The sequence below is a fragment of the Mycteria americana genome, chromosome 7, assembly GCF_035582795.1.
Source record: "Mycteria americana isolate JAX WOST 10 ecotype Jacksonville Zoo and Gardens chromosome 7, USCA_MyAme_1.0, whole genome shotgun sequence".
NCBI classification, from domain to species: Eukaryota; Metazoa; Chordata; class Aves; order Ciconiiformes; family Ciconiidae; genus Mycteria; species Mycteria americana.
The window spans coordinates 29817723-29835209 of NC_134371.1; the positions used below are offsets into that span (position 1 = coordinate 29817723).

Consider the following 17487-nt stretch of genomic DNA (forward strand, 5'->3'; position numbering starts at 1 on the left):
TTATGTTAAACAGTGCAAAGAATGACAGACTTTCTCTGTGGTGCTGCTTAAATTTACCTTTTTATTCGTGTTCAATTGTAATTTATTCTTTCAAGTTTGTGCCCAAGGGTGGGAGTTACAAAGATGTGGAAGCTAATAATGAGATTTAGGGGTTGCCTGGGTAAAAGGGTGGTGGTTTTGCCTTGAAATCAAAGGAAAGCATTGGTCTTCTGTTTTCATGTGGGTTGGTGTAGGTTAGTCAAGTCCAAGTTATGAGAAACTAGATCCTTTAGTGTTGTGCATTGTCTGCATATGGACTTGTTTAAGGAGGCTTGCCAAAGCAAAACTGCAGCCTATGTTTTAAAACTGTTCATCACTGATCGCCAATATGCTGCTTAATCCAATAGAAACATTTCTGAAAAGCTTCTTTTCCTCCTCTGTGGTTTATGCAACCCAACATTTTTTGGGGTATTTCTTTGTAAGGTTCTCTGCCCCTTTCTTTATGTTTTACTGCTTTGCCTAGAAAATGATTATTGAAGAACTGCCCATTTTCTCTAGCTGTTTGTAATGCATCTGTGTGTTTCTTCTAGAGCCACCTGTTTTCTCCTTTTATCATTCCATATATGACATAAAACATTACATACCAATTTGGGTTTGCTCCAGGATGCTGGTGGATTTGCCCTACTTAAAGTGCAAGGTGGTGAAAGTGTTCAACACCTTAGGAGGAACCTGACATCTCCCAGAATTACATTCCCCCCCCCCCCCCCCCCCCCCCCCCCCCCAGTCAGTAGGTTTTAGTGTAGTAGTTTAGTAGTTTACTAAGCATTCTTGAAATCTGAAACAATTGGGAAAACGTACCTTGTTTCTGTCTTCTTTTCTTCAGCGACCTGCTACGTAGGCTGATTACATCTTACGCTGCTACTATGTTTGAAAGATTTACACGTTTAAAAAAAGTAAAAAATTGAGGTCGCTGGTTTAGGCTGTGTATTGACAGTGACTTGCTTAATTTTATACCATCTTTTGAAGCTACCTATGCCCAAAGCATGCTTTGAAAAAAGCCTAGACTATCTGGATAAGGTAACAGTCCTATTTTAGTATAAGGTCCATCTAAATGAGTGCTGCTGCAGTCTTGCCCTCCATATGGGGTGCTCCTGAGCATCCTCACTAATTCAGGGAGTTAAACTGACTGAGGAGTGTTCTCCCACTTTTTTTTTTTCCTCCCTGCATAGTGCCAGCTTGACTCCTTGAACTTGACTTGCTGAAGGTTTAAATAAAGAACATTGCAAGGCAGGTGTAAGTATGCATTTCTGAAGAAAGAAGGTGAAACACAGAATTAAAGCAATTCTGAGTTAGACTTAAACTGTCATGGTAATGGAGCCTAAAGTGTTTTTTGCAAACTCCTTAACCATTTTTAATGTCTACTCCAGAGAGAGTTAATAGCACTTAATAGTCTGGAAATCTAAGCAGTGAGAAGGCACCATTTCATTGTGTGTAAAAAGGTATGTAGATAACAAGGAACAAAGTAGCTGATTTAGAGGTAGCTACTGCTGTACTATAGCTGCTAGAGGTAGCTCACAGCCAATACTCAGTGAACATAACTGAACCTGTTTGACGTTTCACTGAGGCTGATCATTGTCCTCTTGATCGAATTTGTGGGAGGAGAGGTGTTGGATGTGATCTGCCCAGCATGTTTGCAGTGGTATCCTTGTCCTCTGTCTTAAGCAGGCTGTGCCGTGGTTTTTCTTGTTAAGAATTTAACCTGTGCAACCCATGTGGCATTGAGAAAAGCATACCTTATCTTGGCTAAAATCTACTAACTGTAGAAGTCTGAAGTCCACCCACCATGGAGCTCTTGAGCACGTATGGTGCTGCAGCATTGCCCGGGCAATTTCTGTGGGTATGGGGAAATTTTCTCTTCGTCAAAGTGGAAGACTCATGAAACAGAGGAAGCCCGGGAATGCAGTGAGTGAAGTGATGGCAGCCTGCTTCAAGAATACTCAGATCATGCAACCGATCAGTGAGCTGTGGCTCTGGCTTTCACCGCCGTTCGCCGCAGTGCCCTGCACAATTCCTTACCTGTACGTACCTTCCTGGTGCCCTCCCTTATGGCTGGGACATGGTGCAGCTCCTGGCATCGCTGGTGGTAGGCACCTGGGCTCTTTTGTGTCGGGCAGAACACACCTTCCTGCCTGGCAGCCTGCCTGGAGCACAGGCAAGGTGCTTTTTTGATTGGCAGGTTCAACTGCAATTTATTATGTGTTTTGCTGGCCTTATTGAGATAAATTATATAGACAAAGTGCTTCAGGAATTCAGGATTGAGGTGGGGGAGGCAGTGAGGGGATGAAAAATTAGGGATGGAAGGCTGCTCTGGAAGCAAAACTGTACTGTGGTGGATTGGAGGTAGGGAGATGGGAGCTTGCTTGTATGGTGTGGACACAGGTTCTTAGCTGTGCATGGCAACTTGAATTTTGTCTGTAGTTCACTGATGGTAAAAGACATGCTATAGAGGAAATGTTTTAATTGTTGATAAACTTAAAAGGAAAAAATACCATACAGTATTGAAACACTGACATTTCCCAAATACGTATCTATCAGTTTCCAGGGTTTGAGAAAGCGTTTATCCAAATTCTTAGAAGAAAAAAATCTAGTGAGAAGCTGTTGGAAGATACTGCCTATTAGTTTAGGAAGTTTGTGATCCACAAACACTAGAAGCAGAGAGGATCTACTAGTTAAAGTGTCACTGTGTATTTACTTTGGTTTTGTATTCTTCCCTAGGCATTTTTTGTAGACCTGTGACAGAAACAGGATACTAAGCCAGGCAATCTTCTGCTGTTTTTATGAGTTAAGAGCTATACTACAAAAGCTCTTAAATTATTTTTATATGCCAGTCTTTTAGTTAGAGCATAATTTTTTGAGGCAATGAAACTTGACATTGGTTCTCATGCTGCTCTTATATGAATTTCAACAGCATCATGTAATTAGCATCGCCTGTTAGTGTGTAGCTCTTTATGGCAGTACAGGCATTAAAACATTAGTGGTCTATATAATCAAATTAGTGTTATACCACTATTGATTTGAATTTATCATAGAATCATTAAGGTTGGAAAAGACCTCTAAGATCATCTAGTCCAACTGTCAACCCAACACCTCCATGCCTACTAAACCACATCCCACAGTGCCACATCTACATGTTTTTTGAACTTCTCCAGGGATGGTGACTCCACCACATCTCTGGGCAGCCTGTTCCAATGCTCGATAACCCTTTCAGTGAAGAAATTTTTCCTAATATCCAATCTAAACCTCCCCTGGTGCAACTTGAGGCCATTTCCTCTCGTCCTATCACTTGTTACCTGGGAGAAGAGACTGACACCCACCTCTCTACAACCTCCTTTCAGGTAGCTGTAGAGAGCAATAAGGTCTCCCCTCAGCCTCCTTTTCTCCAGGCTAAACAACCCCAGTTCCCTCAGCCGCTCCTCATAAGACTTGTGCTCTAGACCCTTCACCAGCTTTGTTGCCCTTCTCTGGACATGCTCCAGCACCTCAATGTCTCTCTTGTAGTGAGGGGCCCAAAACTGAACACAGTATTCAAGGTGCGGCCTCACCAGTGCCGAGTACAGGGGCATGATCACTTCCCTAGTCCTGCTGGCCACGCTATTTCTGATACAAGCTAGGATGCCATTGGCTTCAGCCACCTGGGCACGCTGCTGGCTCATATTCAGGTGGCTGCCAACCAGCACCCCCAGGTTCTTTTCTGCTGGGCAGCTTTCCAGCCACTCTTCCCCAAGCCTGTAGCGTTGCATGGGGTTGTTGTGACCCAAGTGCAGGACTTGACACTTGGCCTCATTAAACCTCATACAATTGACCTTGGCCCATCGATCCAGCCTGTCCAGATCCCTCTGCAGAGCCTTCCTACCCTCAAGCAGATCAACACTCCCACCCAATTTGGTGTTGTCTGCAAACTTACTGATGGTGCACTCAATCCCCTCATCCAGACCATTGATAAAGATATTTAATAAGACTGGCTCCAAAACTGAGCCCTGGGGAACACTGCTTGTGACTGGCTGCCAACTGGATTTAACTCTGTTCACCAGAACTCTCTGGGCTCGGCCATCCAGCCAGTTTTTTACCCAGCAAAGAGTACACCTGCCTAAGCCATGAGCCACCAGCATTCTCTAGGAGAATGCTGTGGGAAACCATGTCAAGGGCTTTACTAAAGTCCAGGTAGATAACATCTACAGCCTTTCCCTCATCCACTACGCAGGTCACCTGGTTGTAGAAGGAGATCAGGTTGGTCAAGCAGGACCTGCCTTTCATCAACCCATGCTAGCTGGGCCTGATCCCCTGGTTGGCCTGCACGTGCCTGTTGAGCGCACTCAAGATGAACCACTCGATAATTTTCCCTGGTACCGCGGTCAGGCTGACAGGCCTGTAGTTCCCTGGATCCTCCTTCCAGCCCTTCTTGTAGATGGGCATCACGTTGGCAAGCCTCCAGTCGTCTGGGACCTCCCCTGTTAACCAGGACTGCTGATAAATGATGGAGAGTGGCTTGGCAAGCTCCTTTGCCAGCTCCCTCAGTACTCTCGGGTGGATTCCATCCGGCCCCATAGACTTGTGAGTGTCCAGGTGGTGTAGCAGGTCATTAACTGCTTCCTCCTCGATTATGGGGGGTTTATTCTGCTCTCTGTCCCTGTCTTCCAGCTCAGGGGGCTGAATACCCTGGGGATAACTGGTCTGACTATTAAAGACTGAGGCAAAGAAGACATTAAGTTACCTCAGCTTTTTCCTCGTCTTTGGTGGCAATGTTCCCCCCCGCATCCAATAAAGGAGGGAGATTCTCCTTGGCTCTTTTTGTTGTTGATGTATTTGTAAAAACATTTTTTATCTCTTAAAACAGTGGCCAGATTGAGATCTAGCTGGGCTTTTGCCTTTCTAATTTTCTCTCTGTGTGACTTGACGAGATCCTGTACTCTTCTTGAGTTGCCTGCCCGTTCTTCCAAAAGTGGTAAACTGTCCTTTTTTTCCTGAGTTCCAGCAAAAGCTCCCTGTTCAGTCAGGCCAGTTGTCTTCCCCACCGGTTCGTCTTATGGCACATGGGGACAGCCTGCTCCTGCACCTTTAAGACTTCCTTCTTAAAGAATGTCCAGCTGTCCTGGACCCCTTTGCCCTTCAGAACTGTCTCCCAAGGGACACTCTCAACCGGTGTCCTGAACAGGCCAAAGTCTGCCCTCTGGAAGTCCATGGTAGTGGTTTTGCTCACGCCCCTCCTTACTTAGCCACAAATCGAGAACTCTATCAGATCATGGTTGCTAAGCCCAAGATGGCCTCCAACCACCACATCTCCCACCAGTCCTTCTCTGTTTGTAAACAGCAGGTCAAGCGAGGCACCTCCCCTGGTAGGCTCACTTACCAGCTGTGTCAGGAAGCTATCTTCCACACATTCCAAGAACCTATTTGAATACTTTTTTTTGATTTGAATACTTTGTTTAGTAAGTTTATGCCCATAAAGCTTCCCATCATCTTGATTGGATCTAATGGCAAGTGTCTGATAGTTGTGAGCTCTTCTCCATCCTCCTTCCATGTTGTCCAAATCTGAGGTAGATTTCATGTATAAACATGTACACATGTAAAAATTACCTGGGCAAGCTATTTTGGAAGTTTGCCGTTTCTTTTAGGTGTTTTCAAAGTTTGAAGGGGTGTGTGTGTGTGCTTCCCCCTCCTCCATATTTTACTGGTGGATGTGCTTTTGCATTTGCCATTTATTATTGAGTGGAAATATGGACAAATTGGAGAAGAAAGGTTTAACTTTTTTTTAATATACTGTGTCAGGCTGATTACATTCAGTACTTGAGGCATGACCTGCATCTTTTTCTGTTCCAAGGTGTTGAGAGCATTTCTCCCTGGGATTACTCTGTTCTGTTGATCCCTTTCATGCATCCAGTTTCTAGGGTTCTCCCCCTTGCCACCCCCGAGTATCTGTGGTTATGTACTCTTGGGTTTTGGTTGAGTTTCAGGACACTAATGAGCCAGCAGGGAGTAAAAGTAACAAGAATGAAGAGGAATGTCTTGGCTGCATTTCTGTATCTTGTGAAAATAAGGTGGATTAAATCAAGTTCTGGAATAAGAGAATGCTTATCACTTTGCACTGATCTGTGCCCAGTTTTTGCACTAAATAGGAGGAATTATTTCTCTCAAGCTAGTTCTCCCTTTTTTCAAATGCAGCTTGTCTACACAGTTCAATAGTTATCTTTGACCCCCCCCCCAACCCCTTTCATGATTCCCTAGATTCTTGGAATAACTTCAGGATGCCTTAAATGCTGTTGTCTTGGAGTCACAGCCTCTCCGGTTTTCTTGACTTTCTAGCCATAATAAAAATAACTCCATTATTTATGTTCCCAATTGTACTGTGAATACTTTAATTGCACTCAGTTCCCTCTGTGTAGATCATGCTTGGAGCATGCACCTGTGTCTGATTTGCCCAGTTGTTCTCCTAGCATGTCAATATATTGCTGAGCCTGGATAGTGTTTAACTGGGAGCAAGGGAGGAAAAGTTGTATAAGACAAGACAAAATGGTACTGATTACAAATACAGTATGGTTTTGTCCTGAGGATATGGAGCTAGGATTAATTTTACAGCTGCAGGGAAGGGGGTTAACTTGTAGTGCTTACTTTACCACTAACTGCTAATGAGACCCAGGGCAAGCCATAGGGTCCTACCCTGTATTCAGTGTGACCTTGAAATGTGTGCCACAAAAGATAATGGCAGCTTCAGTATTTTTAATATCAGAGTACATGTCTTATTTAGGAAAATTGACCTTAGTGCTCTGTAGTAAATAGTTTTGTGGGTCTTTCAATTATCTAGGTTTATTTAAAAGTCCAGAAAGCAAAGGGTAGGCATAAAATATTAGTATTACTTGGTGTACAAATGTCATGCCTCCTCTCATTATGTGCTTTGGGTTATGATTTAATTACCTTGAAGTTAATTTCTTAGTGCTTATGTGTCTCAGCTCAAGAAATGAGCTATTCCAGGAAGAATTACCTGCAGTTAATGAGCTGATAATCCAAAGTAGTTTGTTTTGAGTGTACACAGTTGTAAATAAGAGCAAAACTGAACCTGTGATTCCCAGAAGCAGACAGGAGTACATTCAGGAGAGTCTGTAATGACTCTTTTGGAGGATTGTATGAAAAGCCATGTTTCCTTCCATTATGTTCCAGCTTTTACCTGTTTATTAGGCTGCAGCATCTCTCTGAAATTGTTGCTTTGTAAGAATTTGAAGCACTCTTGTTAATGCTGACGTGATTGAGCATTGATCTCCAAATCTGCAATTGAATTTATGGACTTGAGGAAGTATTTGCGTAAACATTCAGATACAAGTGGAGTTGGTGGTTCTGAGAGTTGTTTGTTCTGGTGTGTTACTGCTGGTCCTGTTCTTCCCTGTCTTACTCTTTTCTTTCTCATTACAGGTCTTGATGCAGAGTTGTCTTATGTGAGGAATGATGTGGTTAATCACTACGCATTGTCCTTCAATCTCTTAATACCCAGTGAGACCAACAATCTTCACTTCAGCTGGCATGCTAAATCCAAGGTAAGCAGGCATAACTTCTGTGAGTACTTGATACGTGATCTGTATTGCTTAGTGAATACCCACTATTATAATTTAATGGCTTTTTTCTTTGCAAAAATTAGCATATGCTAGGTGCAAAAGAATTATTTATATGATTGCAGGCAATAAGTTAAGATGATGTATATCCAAACTGTTCCTTTCTTGTTTCAGAAAGGTTAAGCACTTCTTTTGAAGTATTTTATACTTCTTGCTTCTGGCAAGCTACATGTGTATATGTACAAGCTACGGGCTGTGGAATCTGTTCTGGTGGTGCACTGAACACACAGAAGGGGCAACCATGAACTGAAGCCTCTGGAAATCAAATGTAGAACAATTGTGTGTTGGAGATTTCAAGAAACATATGTTTGGAGATGAGAAGAACTTATAAAAGTAGCATCTAGTGTGTCATTACTGAGCACTGATTAAATGGAAACGGATTTTTATTTCACTTAATCATCATGGCTGAAGCATGCAGCAACAGCTGTCATAGAGATTGCATGTGCTCTTACAGTTTGAAGGATTTCTAGTTACTTAACAATTTATTTTTGGATATGAAACAATCTGTTTAGTCTCTGCCAGATGTTAATTTTTTTTTTTTTTAAACTTGAGTGATGGTTATTCTTCTGTCCTGAAGTAGGAAAGACTGTAGTAGGAACAGTAATATTTAACAACTCTACCAATGCAATTTCTGAAGATTCCCTCTGCCAGTGTTCTTCCCTTTGAGGTGTAACTTCTTACGAGATGTGAGTTTTGGCCTGCAGTGGTATTGGGTACAGTTTTACTTGATAGCGCGTTCCACCTTCACAGGCAGTTCTGTCACTTGCCATTTAATAGGACTTTTGAAGGAGTTGTGTTGTTACAACTTCAGCTATGAGCTACCTGCATCGCTGTCCCTGCCCTGAGTTTCCTTTGGCCTGTCTGTGAATTTTGAATAGGAATTTTTGAGCTTGTGTAGCCCTGCTTCTATTACTGTGATTGCACCACTCGGCATCTTCTGTGCTAACTTTATAGGATGGATGTAGTGCAGTTTATAGGAACTCAGAAACTGGGTTATGTTTCTACCCATCTTGAGTGAAAAATAAATAACACAAATGCATCCTGTTATGTTTGAGAAAGGGGAAAAAAAGGAAACTAATGGGGCAAAGTCAAACCAAATTTGTTCAACTGAGTGCAGAGGGATAGGATGAATTTCCAACAGGAGCTTATGACTTTCCTGTACTTTTTTGAATGAATATTTGCAGAATCAGCTTCTTAAGTGGAAACAGGATCTTGACTATAGTTAAATAAACTGTAAGCAATTTTTGCTGTGTAGTTTGTAAAACTGACTAAGGGGGGTATTTTTTCAATTGCTATGGCTTTAACAAACTGGCTTTTGAACAAGTAAGTTTAAAAGTATCAGCAAGTGAGGTTTGTGGTGGGGGTTTTTAATACAGCACTTTAAATTCTGCCCCAAATTTTCAAGAATGGTTTCAAGAGTGGCTTCTATTTTGGCTTTCTTAATTTGAACTGTCACAAAAGTCTGATATTTAGACTTCATATAAGAAACCTTGAATTTGGACACGTGAAATCACCAACATTCTTTGAAAATAAGATACAGTTTTTTTAATTTCAAGAAGAATTATGAAAAGGTATGTAGCATTTCTTTTTACTACTGTAGAGATTTCTTACGTGTTTTCCATCTCCCAACTATTGTTACAGGTTGAGTATAAACTGGGATTTCAGGTAGATAATCCCATGGCTATGGCTATGCCCCAGGCCAACATTTCTCTACAAGGAGAAGTTCCTCGCAGCCTTTCAGGTAAACTCCCCACCCTCTGAAAGTGCACAGCTAGCACTGATACTAATAATGCTTTCTGGAGTTAATTTGTTTTTTCCAAAATATGTGTAGTGTTGCATAAGAGCATAATTTTTCTCTATTAAACATATGTTTACAGGCCTTCTGCAACAGTAATGACATTGCTAAAAGGGTATCATAGATTGAGACTGTTAGTCCGAGAATAATATTTTTTTGTTTAGTGGAGGATAGAGATTTTCCTGGAAAGGAAAAGTGACTTTTTTATGTCTATGTACACACACAATGTTCCTGTTCCCTTTCAACAATAATCGTTAGCAACTGCATGGATTTTAAAATCCATGCCTTTTGATTTTTCTAGCCTATAGAGATGACATTTCAAGATGTGTGGGAGTTGTTCATACGTTAAAGTGTTTATGGTAAGTTTTAAAACTGAGAAAACTATTTTGAATATGTATTAGCTCCTCCATAGAATTTATACTAGAAACAATTTTATTTGTTTCAGGGAATGAGCAAGTGATCATCATTCCTTGCTCATTCAACTGTGGTTCCTTGTACTCTGTTAGATATTCAAAGGGCAATAAAATATATATTGATGCTTTGGTTTCGTACCACTATTTTGTGAAAGCAGACACTAGGGAATTAGGCTTGTTGTGTCTGCTCTGCTGGCATAAATAATACTAGTATATAAACTAGAAAGTAAATAATGTCATACTAGTTTAAGCTTTGATTCCAGTCAGATTTGCAGAGGCCAAAATATTTAAATTTAACGGTTGTGAAAAAAGCTAACCTTCATAGCATTTGAAAAAGCAGTGAGGAAAACTGAATTTTCTGGTTTTCTGTGGTAACAGAGGTTCCTCTTATGACAGGACTAACTCCAAAGCTAATGGATAGCTAATGGTCAGCTAATGGTCATTTATCCACAGATACAATTTTAGTAACTGTAAACTTTTAATATAGCTCACATAAATTCATTTAAAATCTATGCCCTTTAATGCTTCAATAGTTGTCTGAAATTACATTTCAGACATAGTTGTCTGAAATTAGCATTTCTTATTAAGAAATGCTATTTTATAGCATTTTTATAGCATTTTGTAGCATTTATAAGAACTTGTGCAAGTTCTTTAAAAATGTGCATTATAAACATCATTTAAAAAGATCCTTATCATGTAAATATTCTTTTACCACAATGTTTGAAAAGTGCTTGAACTTAACTGTAATGACTATTTGTTGTCTGTTTGTAGTGTTTCGTGTTGAACTCTCCTGCACTGGCAGACTCGACTCTGAGGTCACAATACTAATGCAGCTCAACTTGACAATAAATTCATCAAAAAACATCACAGTTTTAAATTTCAAACGAAGGAAAATGTGCTACAGAAGTAAGACATTAAGTTTCAAATATTAAAAAGCTTTTAGTGTTAAAGTTTGATAAGGAAAAAGGAGTGGGAAGGTATATGATCCAAGACATGAGTAACAGTTCCCAAGAGTGAATGTTGGAGAGGATAGGAAGAAACCAGGTGAAATTTTGCCTTTCAGAGATTAATGGGGACTTTTGGTAAAACCAGATGGATGAACAGATTCCTCAAGTGTTCTGCTGCATTGACTGACCTTTTTACATGTATAGCAAAAAGCATTTTCTCTGTTGTGCTTGGAAGAAAGAAACTAGTTTCCTCAAAACTGCAGCACTTTGAATATTCGAATTGTTCTAAGAATTACCAATCAAATCTACTTGATTTATAAATTGAAATCTACTTGATTTATAAATTGAAATCTACTTGATTTATAAATTGAAATCTACTTAAAATTGGCTGTTTAGTGAATGTAAGCAGGTGTTAGTCTTTCAGACTTGGAGTATAAAATGATCTTGGTAGATAATGCAGACTTCAGAAATCCCAGATCGATTTCTGTGCTTTGACTTGGGAATCTGCAAGCACAATTTATTCTTGGATTGTTACTGTCTTCTGTTGCTGCTTCCTAGAAGTATTTTCATAGGCATCAGAAGAAAATTATTTTGGAGAATCCCAAGAACTGTACTCTTCTTAAAAATGGCTGTGGTATCCTGTTCTCAGGCAGCATTTGAGGATAGCTGCTTCTCTATTTACACACCTCGAATACTGTGTTCAGTTTGGGCCCCTCACTACAAGACAGACATTGAGGTGCTGGAGCGTGTCCAGAGAAGGGCAACGAAGCTGGTGAAGGGTCTAGAGCACAAGTCTTATGAGGAGAGGCTGAGGGAACTGGGGTTGTTTAGCCTGGGGAAGTGGAGGCTGAGGGGAGACCTTATTGCTCTCTACAACTACCTGAAAGGAGGTTGTAGAGAGGTGGGGGTCGGTCTCTTCTCCCAAGTAACAAGCGATAGGATGAGAGGAAATGGCCTCAAGTTACACCAGGGGAGGTTTAGATTGGATATTAGGAAAAATTTCTTTACCTAAAGGGTTGTTAAACATTGGCACCCAGGGAAATGGTTGAGTTGCCATCCCTGAAGGTATTTAAAAGATGTGTAGATGTGGTGCTTAGGGACATGGTTTAGTGGTGGACTTGGCAGTGCTAGGCTAACGGTTGGACTTGGTGATCTTAAAGGTCTTTTCCAACCTAAACGATTCTATGATTCTGTGCTCCTCCTGGCATTGTTCAGTTTACTTGGAGCTTTTGAGGACAGTAGTTGGCTTTTCAAAGGCAACTTTGTCACTTCTCTTGAGTATGAATGTCTAAGGATGAACTTCTGGAAGGTGAAAGAGCTAGTGTGGTTTTTTAGCACATAATGTGATACTCGTGTTCTTTGCACTGATGTTATGGGAAGATCATTCTCAGTTTGAAGTGTATCTCTCTTTCTAGGAAAAATGGAGATCTGGCTGATAATGTTGACATTTTTATCTTTATTTCATGTTTTCCTAGCAACTTTTTCAAATGTTCTAAGTGGGGGAAGTCAGCACTGCTTATGCATTCATAGCTTATTGAGCTGCTGAATGAGCAGAGGAGGTTTCTATAGGTGCTACACAGTTATCAGGGTGTGTGAGATAGGGCCACTTCCTAAATTATGCAAAAGTGATTCTTAAAAAGTACATGTTTCTTTCGGCTCATAAAAATGTCAGTGACATTTTTCATGTGTGTTGATTGGTATAGAGCATGCAGGGATTTCTGATTTAATTTAGTGCACAAGTTAAAAACATGCAGGAACTTGCTAGTGGTTTTGCTCAAGGCATTTGTAACAGTTCTTCCTAAAGTTTAAAAAGAAAAAAAAAAACAAAACAAAAAAAAACCAAAACACAAAAACCTCAAAAACAAACAAACCCAAACCCCCCCCCAAAAAACCTCTCAGATTTTTTCCCTCCCCCTCCCCCAGATTACTGTTTCACAAGTTTATCAGGCTGAACTGGCTTGCCAAGGAGTCAGAAGGGGCTGTACTTGGGAGGAAGCTGCTCTTCACAGCTGGGAGGGGGATGTGCAAGTGGGACTGCGCCTTTGCAGCCACAGAAGTCCATTATATTGCCATAACTGCATGCAAATCCTCAGTGAGGTTCATTTGAAGTCATCTCCACAGCCTGCATTCCCTTGGTTTGCACTGTTCCTCTTAGGGACCAGACTCGTAGTAAGCATAACAAAGGTTTATTCCCTTTTTAAAGGACTATTTTCACACATGAACTGAGTATTGTCCTTGTGCCTTTTGTTCCATATTTATGAGTATTTAAATAGGCATTACCTTTTTCATCCTTCAGTTTTAAAACACTCAAGACTGTAGCATCAGCTGAGAAGGCACAGTGCCTGTGGCTGCATCTCTAACTTCTTCCTAGGATAAGTAGCATTAGACCGGAGCCAGAAGTTCTTCCAAAAGGTCAGGGTAGTATTGACTGAACATTCAAGAAATTATTTTCTATCCTGTAGTAACTGATTCTGTGAGATCTTTGTCTAGTGTCTTAGCATACACTTACATACTCTGTACCTCCTCTTTCTACTGTCGCTGCTTTGGACTTTGGTGGTCAAGCCGGAGGGTTTTTTGAGGTGGGTAGATTCAGTGGGTTCAAGCATGGCCTCAATGGACATGTGTATCAGTGGTGAAATATATCTGACCCATGTGTCTTAAGTGTGATTTTTATTATATAGTGGTTGGGTATTTAAAATGGAAATCTAGAGATAACTATAGTCCTTAAGTCAGCACACCTATTTGGAAAAGCAGATTTGTTTTTCCATAAATGAGGTAATTGACTTCCTGTGAAGGGCTACAATAATAAATGTATACCAAACTTAATGGTTTTCTCTCATCTATTTAGAGCTTGAACCAGAATTAAAATCTCCAACATCTGATAAAAACAGCAGCAAGGCTATCTGTAAGTAATTCTGAGTGTACAACTTAATTCAAGTGTAAAAAATGAAAACCTTCTGATGTTCTTTCTGTTTCTACAGCTTTCCCCATGAAAACACTCCCCAGGTAGTCTGTACTATACCCAGTATTTTAGTGGGGGTTTTCTGTAGTAGTTATTTTAACTGGGAATATATACTAGTGAAGAGGAAAAAAAACCTATTTCAAGTCTCAACTCTTTTTTTTTAATCATGTCTTACGGGCTCTGGTTTCCGTACTTGACTCTGGTCTATTTTCTTGACTTTAGGACCTGTCTGCTTTGCTGTTTTAACTTGTCAGTATTGAATGAATAGAATGAGGTAGTTTCTTTTACTCACTCCTCTTCTAGCTGGAAATATCATCAACTGACTGTGGTCAGCCTCTGTAGTACCCAAAATGTAAACATTTTTGCCAAAATGCTTTTGGAAAGTAGTGGAGTGCATTGCTCAGTTTTCTCTTTACCATGCACTGTCTGTTCCAGGGCAATTGCTCCTCCACAATGTGTGATTTAAAAGTGGGGATGGCTAGGGCTACTGCCTCTTCCTGCCTCCAGTCCCTCTGCCTGTGTTGCTGCTTAGCACCAGCTGAAGGCCAGTGCAGCAGACAGCCCTCTGCTGCCAAGGTGCAACTGCAGAATTTTGCTGTAAAACTTGCTGCAGTTGAGATTCTTTTGAGAAAGAGGATTAACTCCCTGTTAATGCTGCTGTGTTAAGATTCAGGTCAGGGGGCTGCAATCCACCCATCATACCCTAAAAACAGGAGGAGGAGCTGAAGTTGTGTGCTCTGGCACATTCAGTCAGTGAGTAAGCACTGCTGTCACACTGCACCTAGGTATTAGTCTAATTTTATTTACTGTTTTGGTGTGTATCCTGGTGTGCAGGTGACACCTGCTCTTCCAGCCCCAACTAGCAAGTCTATGCCACTTGCTGCGTTGGGGCTCAGCTGAGCTGGAGGCTGGGTTTGTCCATGCTCCTACTGTGTTTGCAGCATGGGAGCCACGGAGGAGGGTCGGGGGTTGTGCGAGGTTGGACCAGAAGGACCAATAAGACCATTTTAGGAGGTTCCTGGCTGGCTTTTATCCTTCAGGAGGAACCCTCCTTTTGTCCCAGTAGATAAATGGAGGCATCGAGTGGCTTGCATTGCTGCAGCAGGAACTGTGGTGCCTGCTCTTCTGGGGGTTACCATGATCTGCCTCTGTAGGCTGGCTCCTGCTCCCTGCTCCTGCCGGACCTGGGTGGCAGGGCACTGGAGGCGAGTCTGGGGACAGCAGCACTGCCTTCCTGACATGTCAGCCTGCTGGGAACTAACAAAATGTCGTTTGTTGTGGGGTTTTTTGTTTTCTTATTTTTTTTTGGTTTGGGTTTTTTTGAGAAAAGTTCAGTAACTTTTCACCTTTCTATTTCAGTCGATCCTGTAAACGCAGCTCCCACTACTTCTACCCGTGTGTTTTATATCAGTGTAGGCGTGTGCTGTGCTGTTATATTCCTGGTGGCAATAATATTAGCTGTCTTGCATCTCCACAGCATGAAGAGGATAGAGTTGGATGACAGGTATGTATTCAAGCTTTTCAGGTGCATTTCTGGGACATGTTTACCCAGATTAGTGGGAGTTTTGGTCTCAAAATGAGCACTCTATAGTAGCTTGCAATTTCTGCTCTTGATGTCAAGCTGTGACAATTACTACCTGTGCAGAGTTGTGGTAAGTGCTATACTGCAGAAAGGCAGCAGTTGCAGGTGCTCTGCTGTTTGAGGTGGGAGGATTGTGGCTGTTGGATTTTTGCCAGAACAGTTGTGCAGAGGAAACACAGTGGGGAAATTTGGACAGAATCAGATCTACAGGGATTGTCAAGATTGAAGGAAAATTTGATAGATACCTGGGCACACTGAAAATATTTGCTTTTTACTGACTTCTACAGGAGATTGAATTTCAGTTTTCTCTATTTTGATTGATTTACCAGTATTCACTTTGGCCTTAGGGTAAAGTCTGGGGATTACAACTGGTTGGTTATAAAGCTGAAAATGTGGCGCTCTCCCAAATGTGTTTTCAATCCAGAAAAAACAAATTGGCACATGCATGCAAAAGGGACTTGTAATGTGAACCCAAGGGCAATATGGTCAGCTGAGTGGGGATTAAGCACTGAGGTGGAAGGGGGGGGGGGGCTGAAGAAGCAGGTGGACTGAGGCTCTGCTTAGGTATCAGATGCAACTGTTCAGAAGCAGGCAGTTTTGAAACGGAATACTTTGGAAAACAGTTGGGCCTGTGGGTGGTCACCCCTTTTGAAAGGATATCTTGAACTGTTTCTGTTCCTGCCTGCAGCCTCTCAGAGTAGCTCTATCTTTTCATCTTCTTCTCTCTCCATTCATCTGTTTCTTTCTGTTTTTCTTTGTCATTTACTCCTCGGTGTCCCCAGACCACTTTGTTTTTGGGAGGTGTCAGTGTAGTAAGTAGTAATGGTTTCTTAAGGCCTGATTATCTAACCAAATGACTTGTCAGCTTTCCTCAATTCATTTGTGCCTAATTGTCTACTGAGGTTAATTAATCCATAGAAGGTGTTAAAGGATGTGCAGCTTGCTTTAGTTCAGAAAGGAAAAGCATTACATTTATAGAGTATGTGAATAGTGTCATCTGAGTTTGAGAGAGTGTCTCAGCCTAGCAGTGTGATCAAATGTGCTTTCATCCACTCTGTTGTACTTGATTTCTGTGGAGATACAAGCTAAAAATTCATCTAATGTTAATACTCTGTGGCTTGCAGGTATTAAAGAATTTGCTCTAAATCAGTATATGGCCTTCTGATAATTTCTGTGAAGTTTGTGCAGACAGTGGGATTTAGCTCTTCAGAGAGCCATGTGATGACTTGTTTTTTTGAGCCCAAAGGTGCCTGACCTGACAAAACCTTGGATGGGCTCCTGGGTAAGAGCTGTGGTCAACTAGTGTTGTAGCAAAGGTGTAACAGAGCCAAGCCTGAAAATCGGGATCTGTGGAGTTTTGTTTTCAGAACGGGCAGCGTGCACAGGAGCCAGCAAAGAGACTGCGAGGTGATGTTTCAGTGCTTGGTTGAGAAACTGGTTCAGTGTTATAATTGAGGCTCAATGTTATGCAATAGAATTCCATATGATCAGTGACTGCTTGATGGAGCAACTAGTCAAGGAACTCGTGAGGGAATAAACAACTTCCGATTCGGTTTTGAATAACAAGCTCAAAACATTGCTGTAAAGGGGTTCTGAATCAAAGATGACATCATTAGAGTTAGTGACCTCCCAGGAGCAACAGAGGCTGAAAAACCCACTGCTGTTGCTCTTAATTTCAAAAAACAGAACTAAATAAAAATGAGGAGAGTTGTTAAATAGAAGCTAACACCAGGCAGCTGAGTTTACAGGCTGCACGTGGACTATTTAAGAACATTGTATTGAAAGTTCAGAGCAAATGCTTGCATACCTCCTATCAAAGGCACTTGAAAAAGTGCCAAAGAAAGTTGGCATGGCTTAACAGCACGATAGTGGAGGTTATTAAAAGCAAGAAGGCACTGTTCAAAAAGCTGACGTAGTATACAGGTGACAAAACTAAGAAAGCTCATAAACACAAACAAGTTAAACACAATGAATTCAACAAAAAAAGTTATTTTTTCAAACTTGCAACAGGCATAAAAAGAATATTTACTTTTTTTCAAAATTGCCTGCAGCAGGAAAGCAGCCAAAGAAATCTATGGGGCTGGTAGGTGATCAAGTTACAAAAGGAGTTTCCAGGGAAGATAAAGCCATAGCAGGAAAAGGAAATGCAAG

At 41.3% G+C, this 17487-nt stretch overlaps 1 protein-coding gene across 4 annotated transcripts in view; it reads left to right on the forward strand.

Moving 5' to 3' along the window:
• Positions 1 to 17487, forward strand: part of RYK (receptor like tyrosine kinase) — a 94450-nt gene that overhangs the window by 13121 nt on the left and 63842 nt on the right. For 3 of the 4 annotated variants that reach the window (XR_012776485.1, XM_075507647.1, XM_075507648.1), the window contains exons 2-6: positions 7441 to 7562; positions 9279 to 9378; positions 10617 to 10751; positions 13641 to 13697; positions 15114 to 15258. Coding sequence is in view for 3 of the 4 variants with exons in the window: in XM_075507647.1 (XP_075363762.1) it covers positions 7441 to 7562; positions 9279 to 9378; positions 10617 to 10751; positions 13641 to 13697; positions 15114 to 15258 (559 nt within the window). In the remaining variant the exon portion in view is untranslated. The remainder of the gene's footprint in view (positions 1 to 7440; positions 7563 to 9278; positions 9379 to 10616; positions 10752 to 13640; positions 13698 to 15113; positions 15259 to 17487) is intronic. The other variant, XM_075507649.1, reaches the window with a different exon arrangement.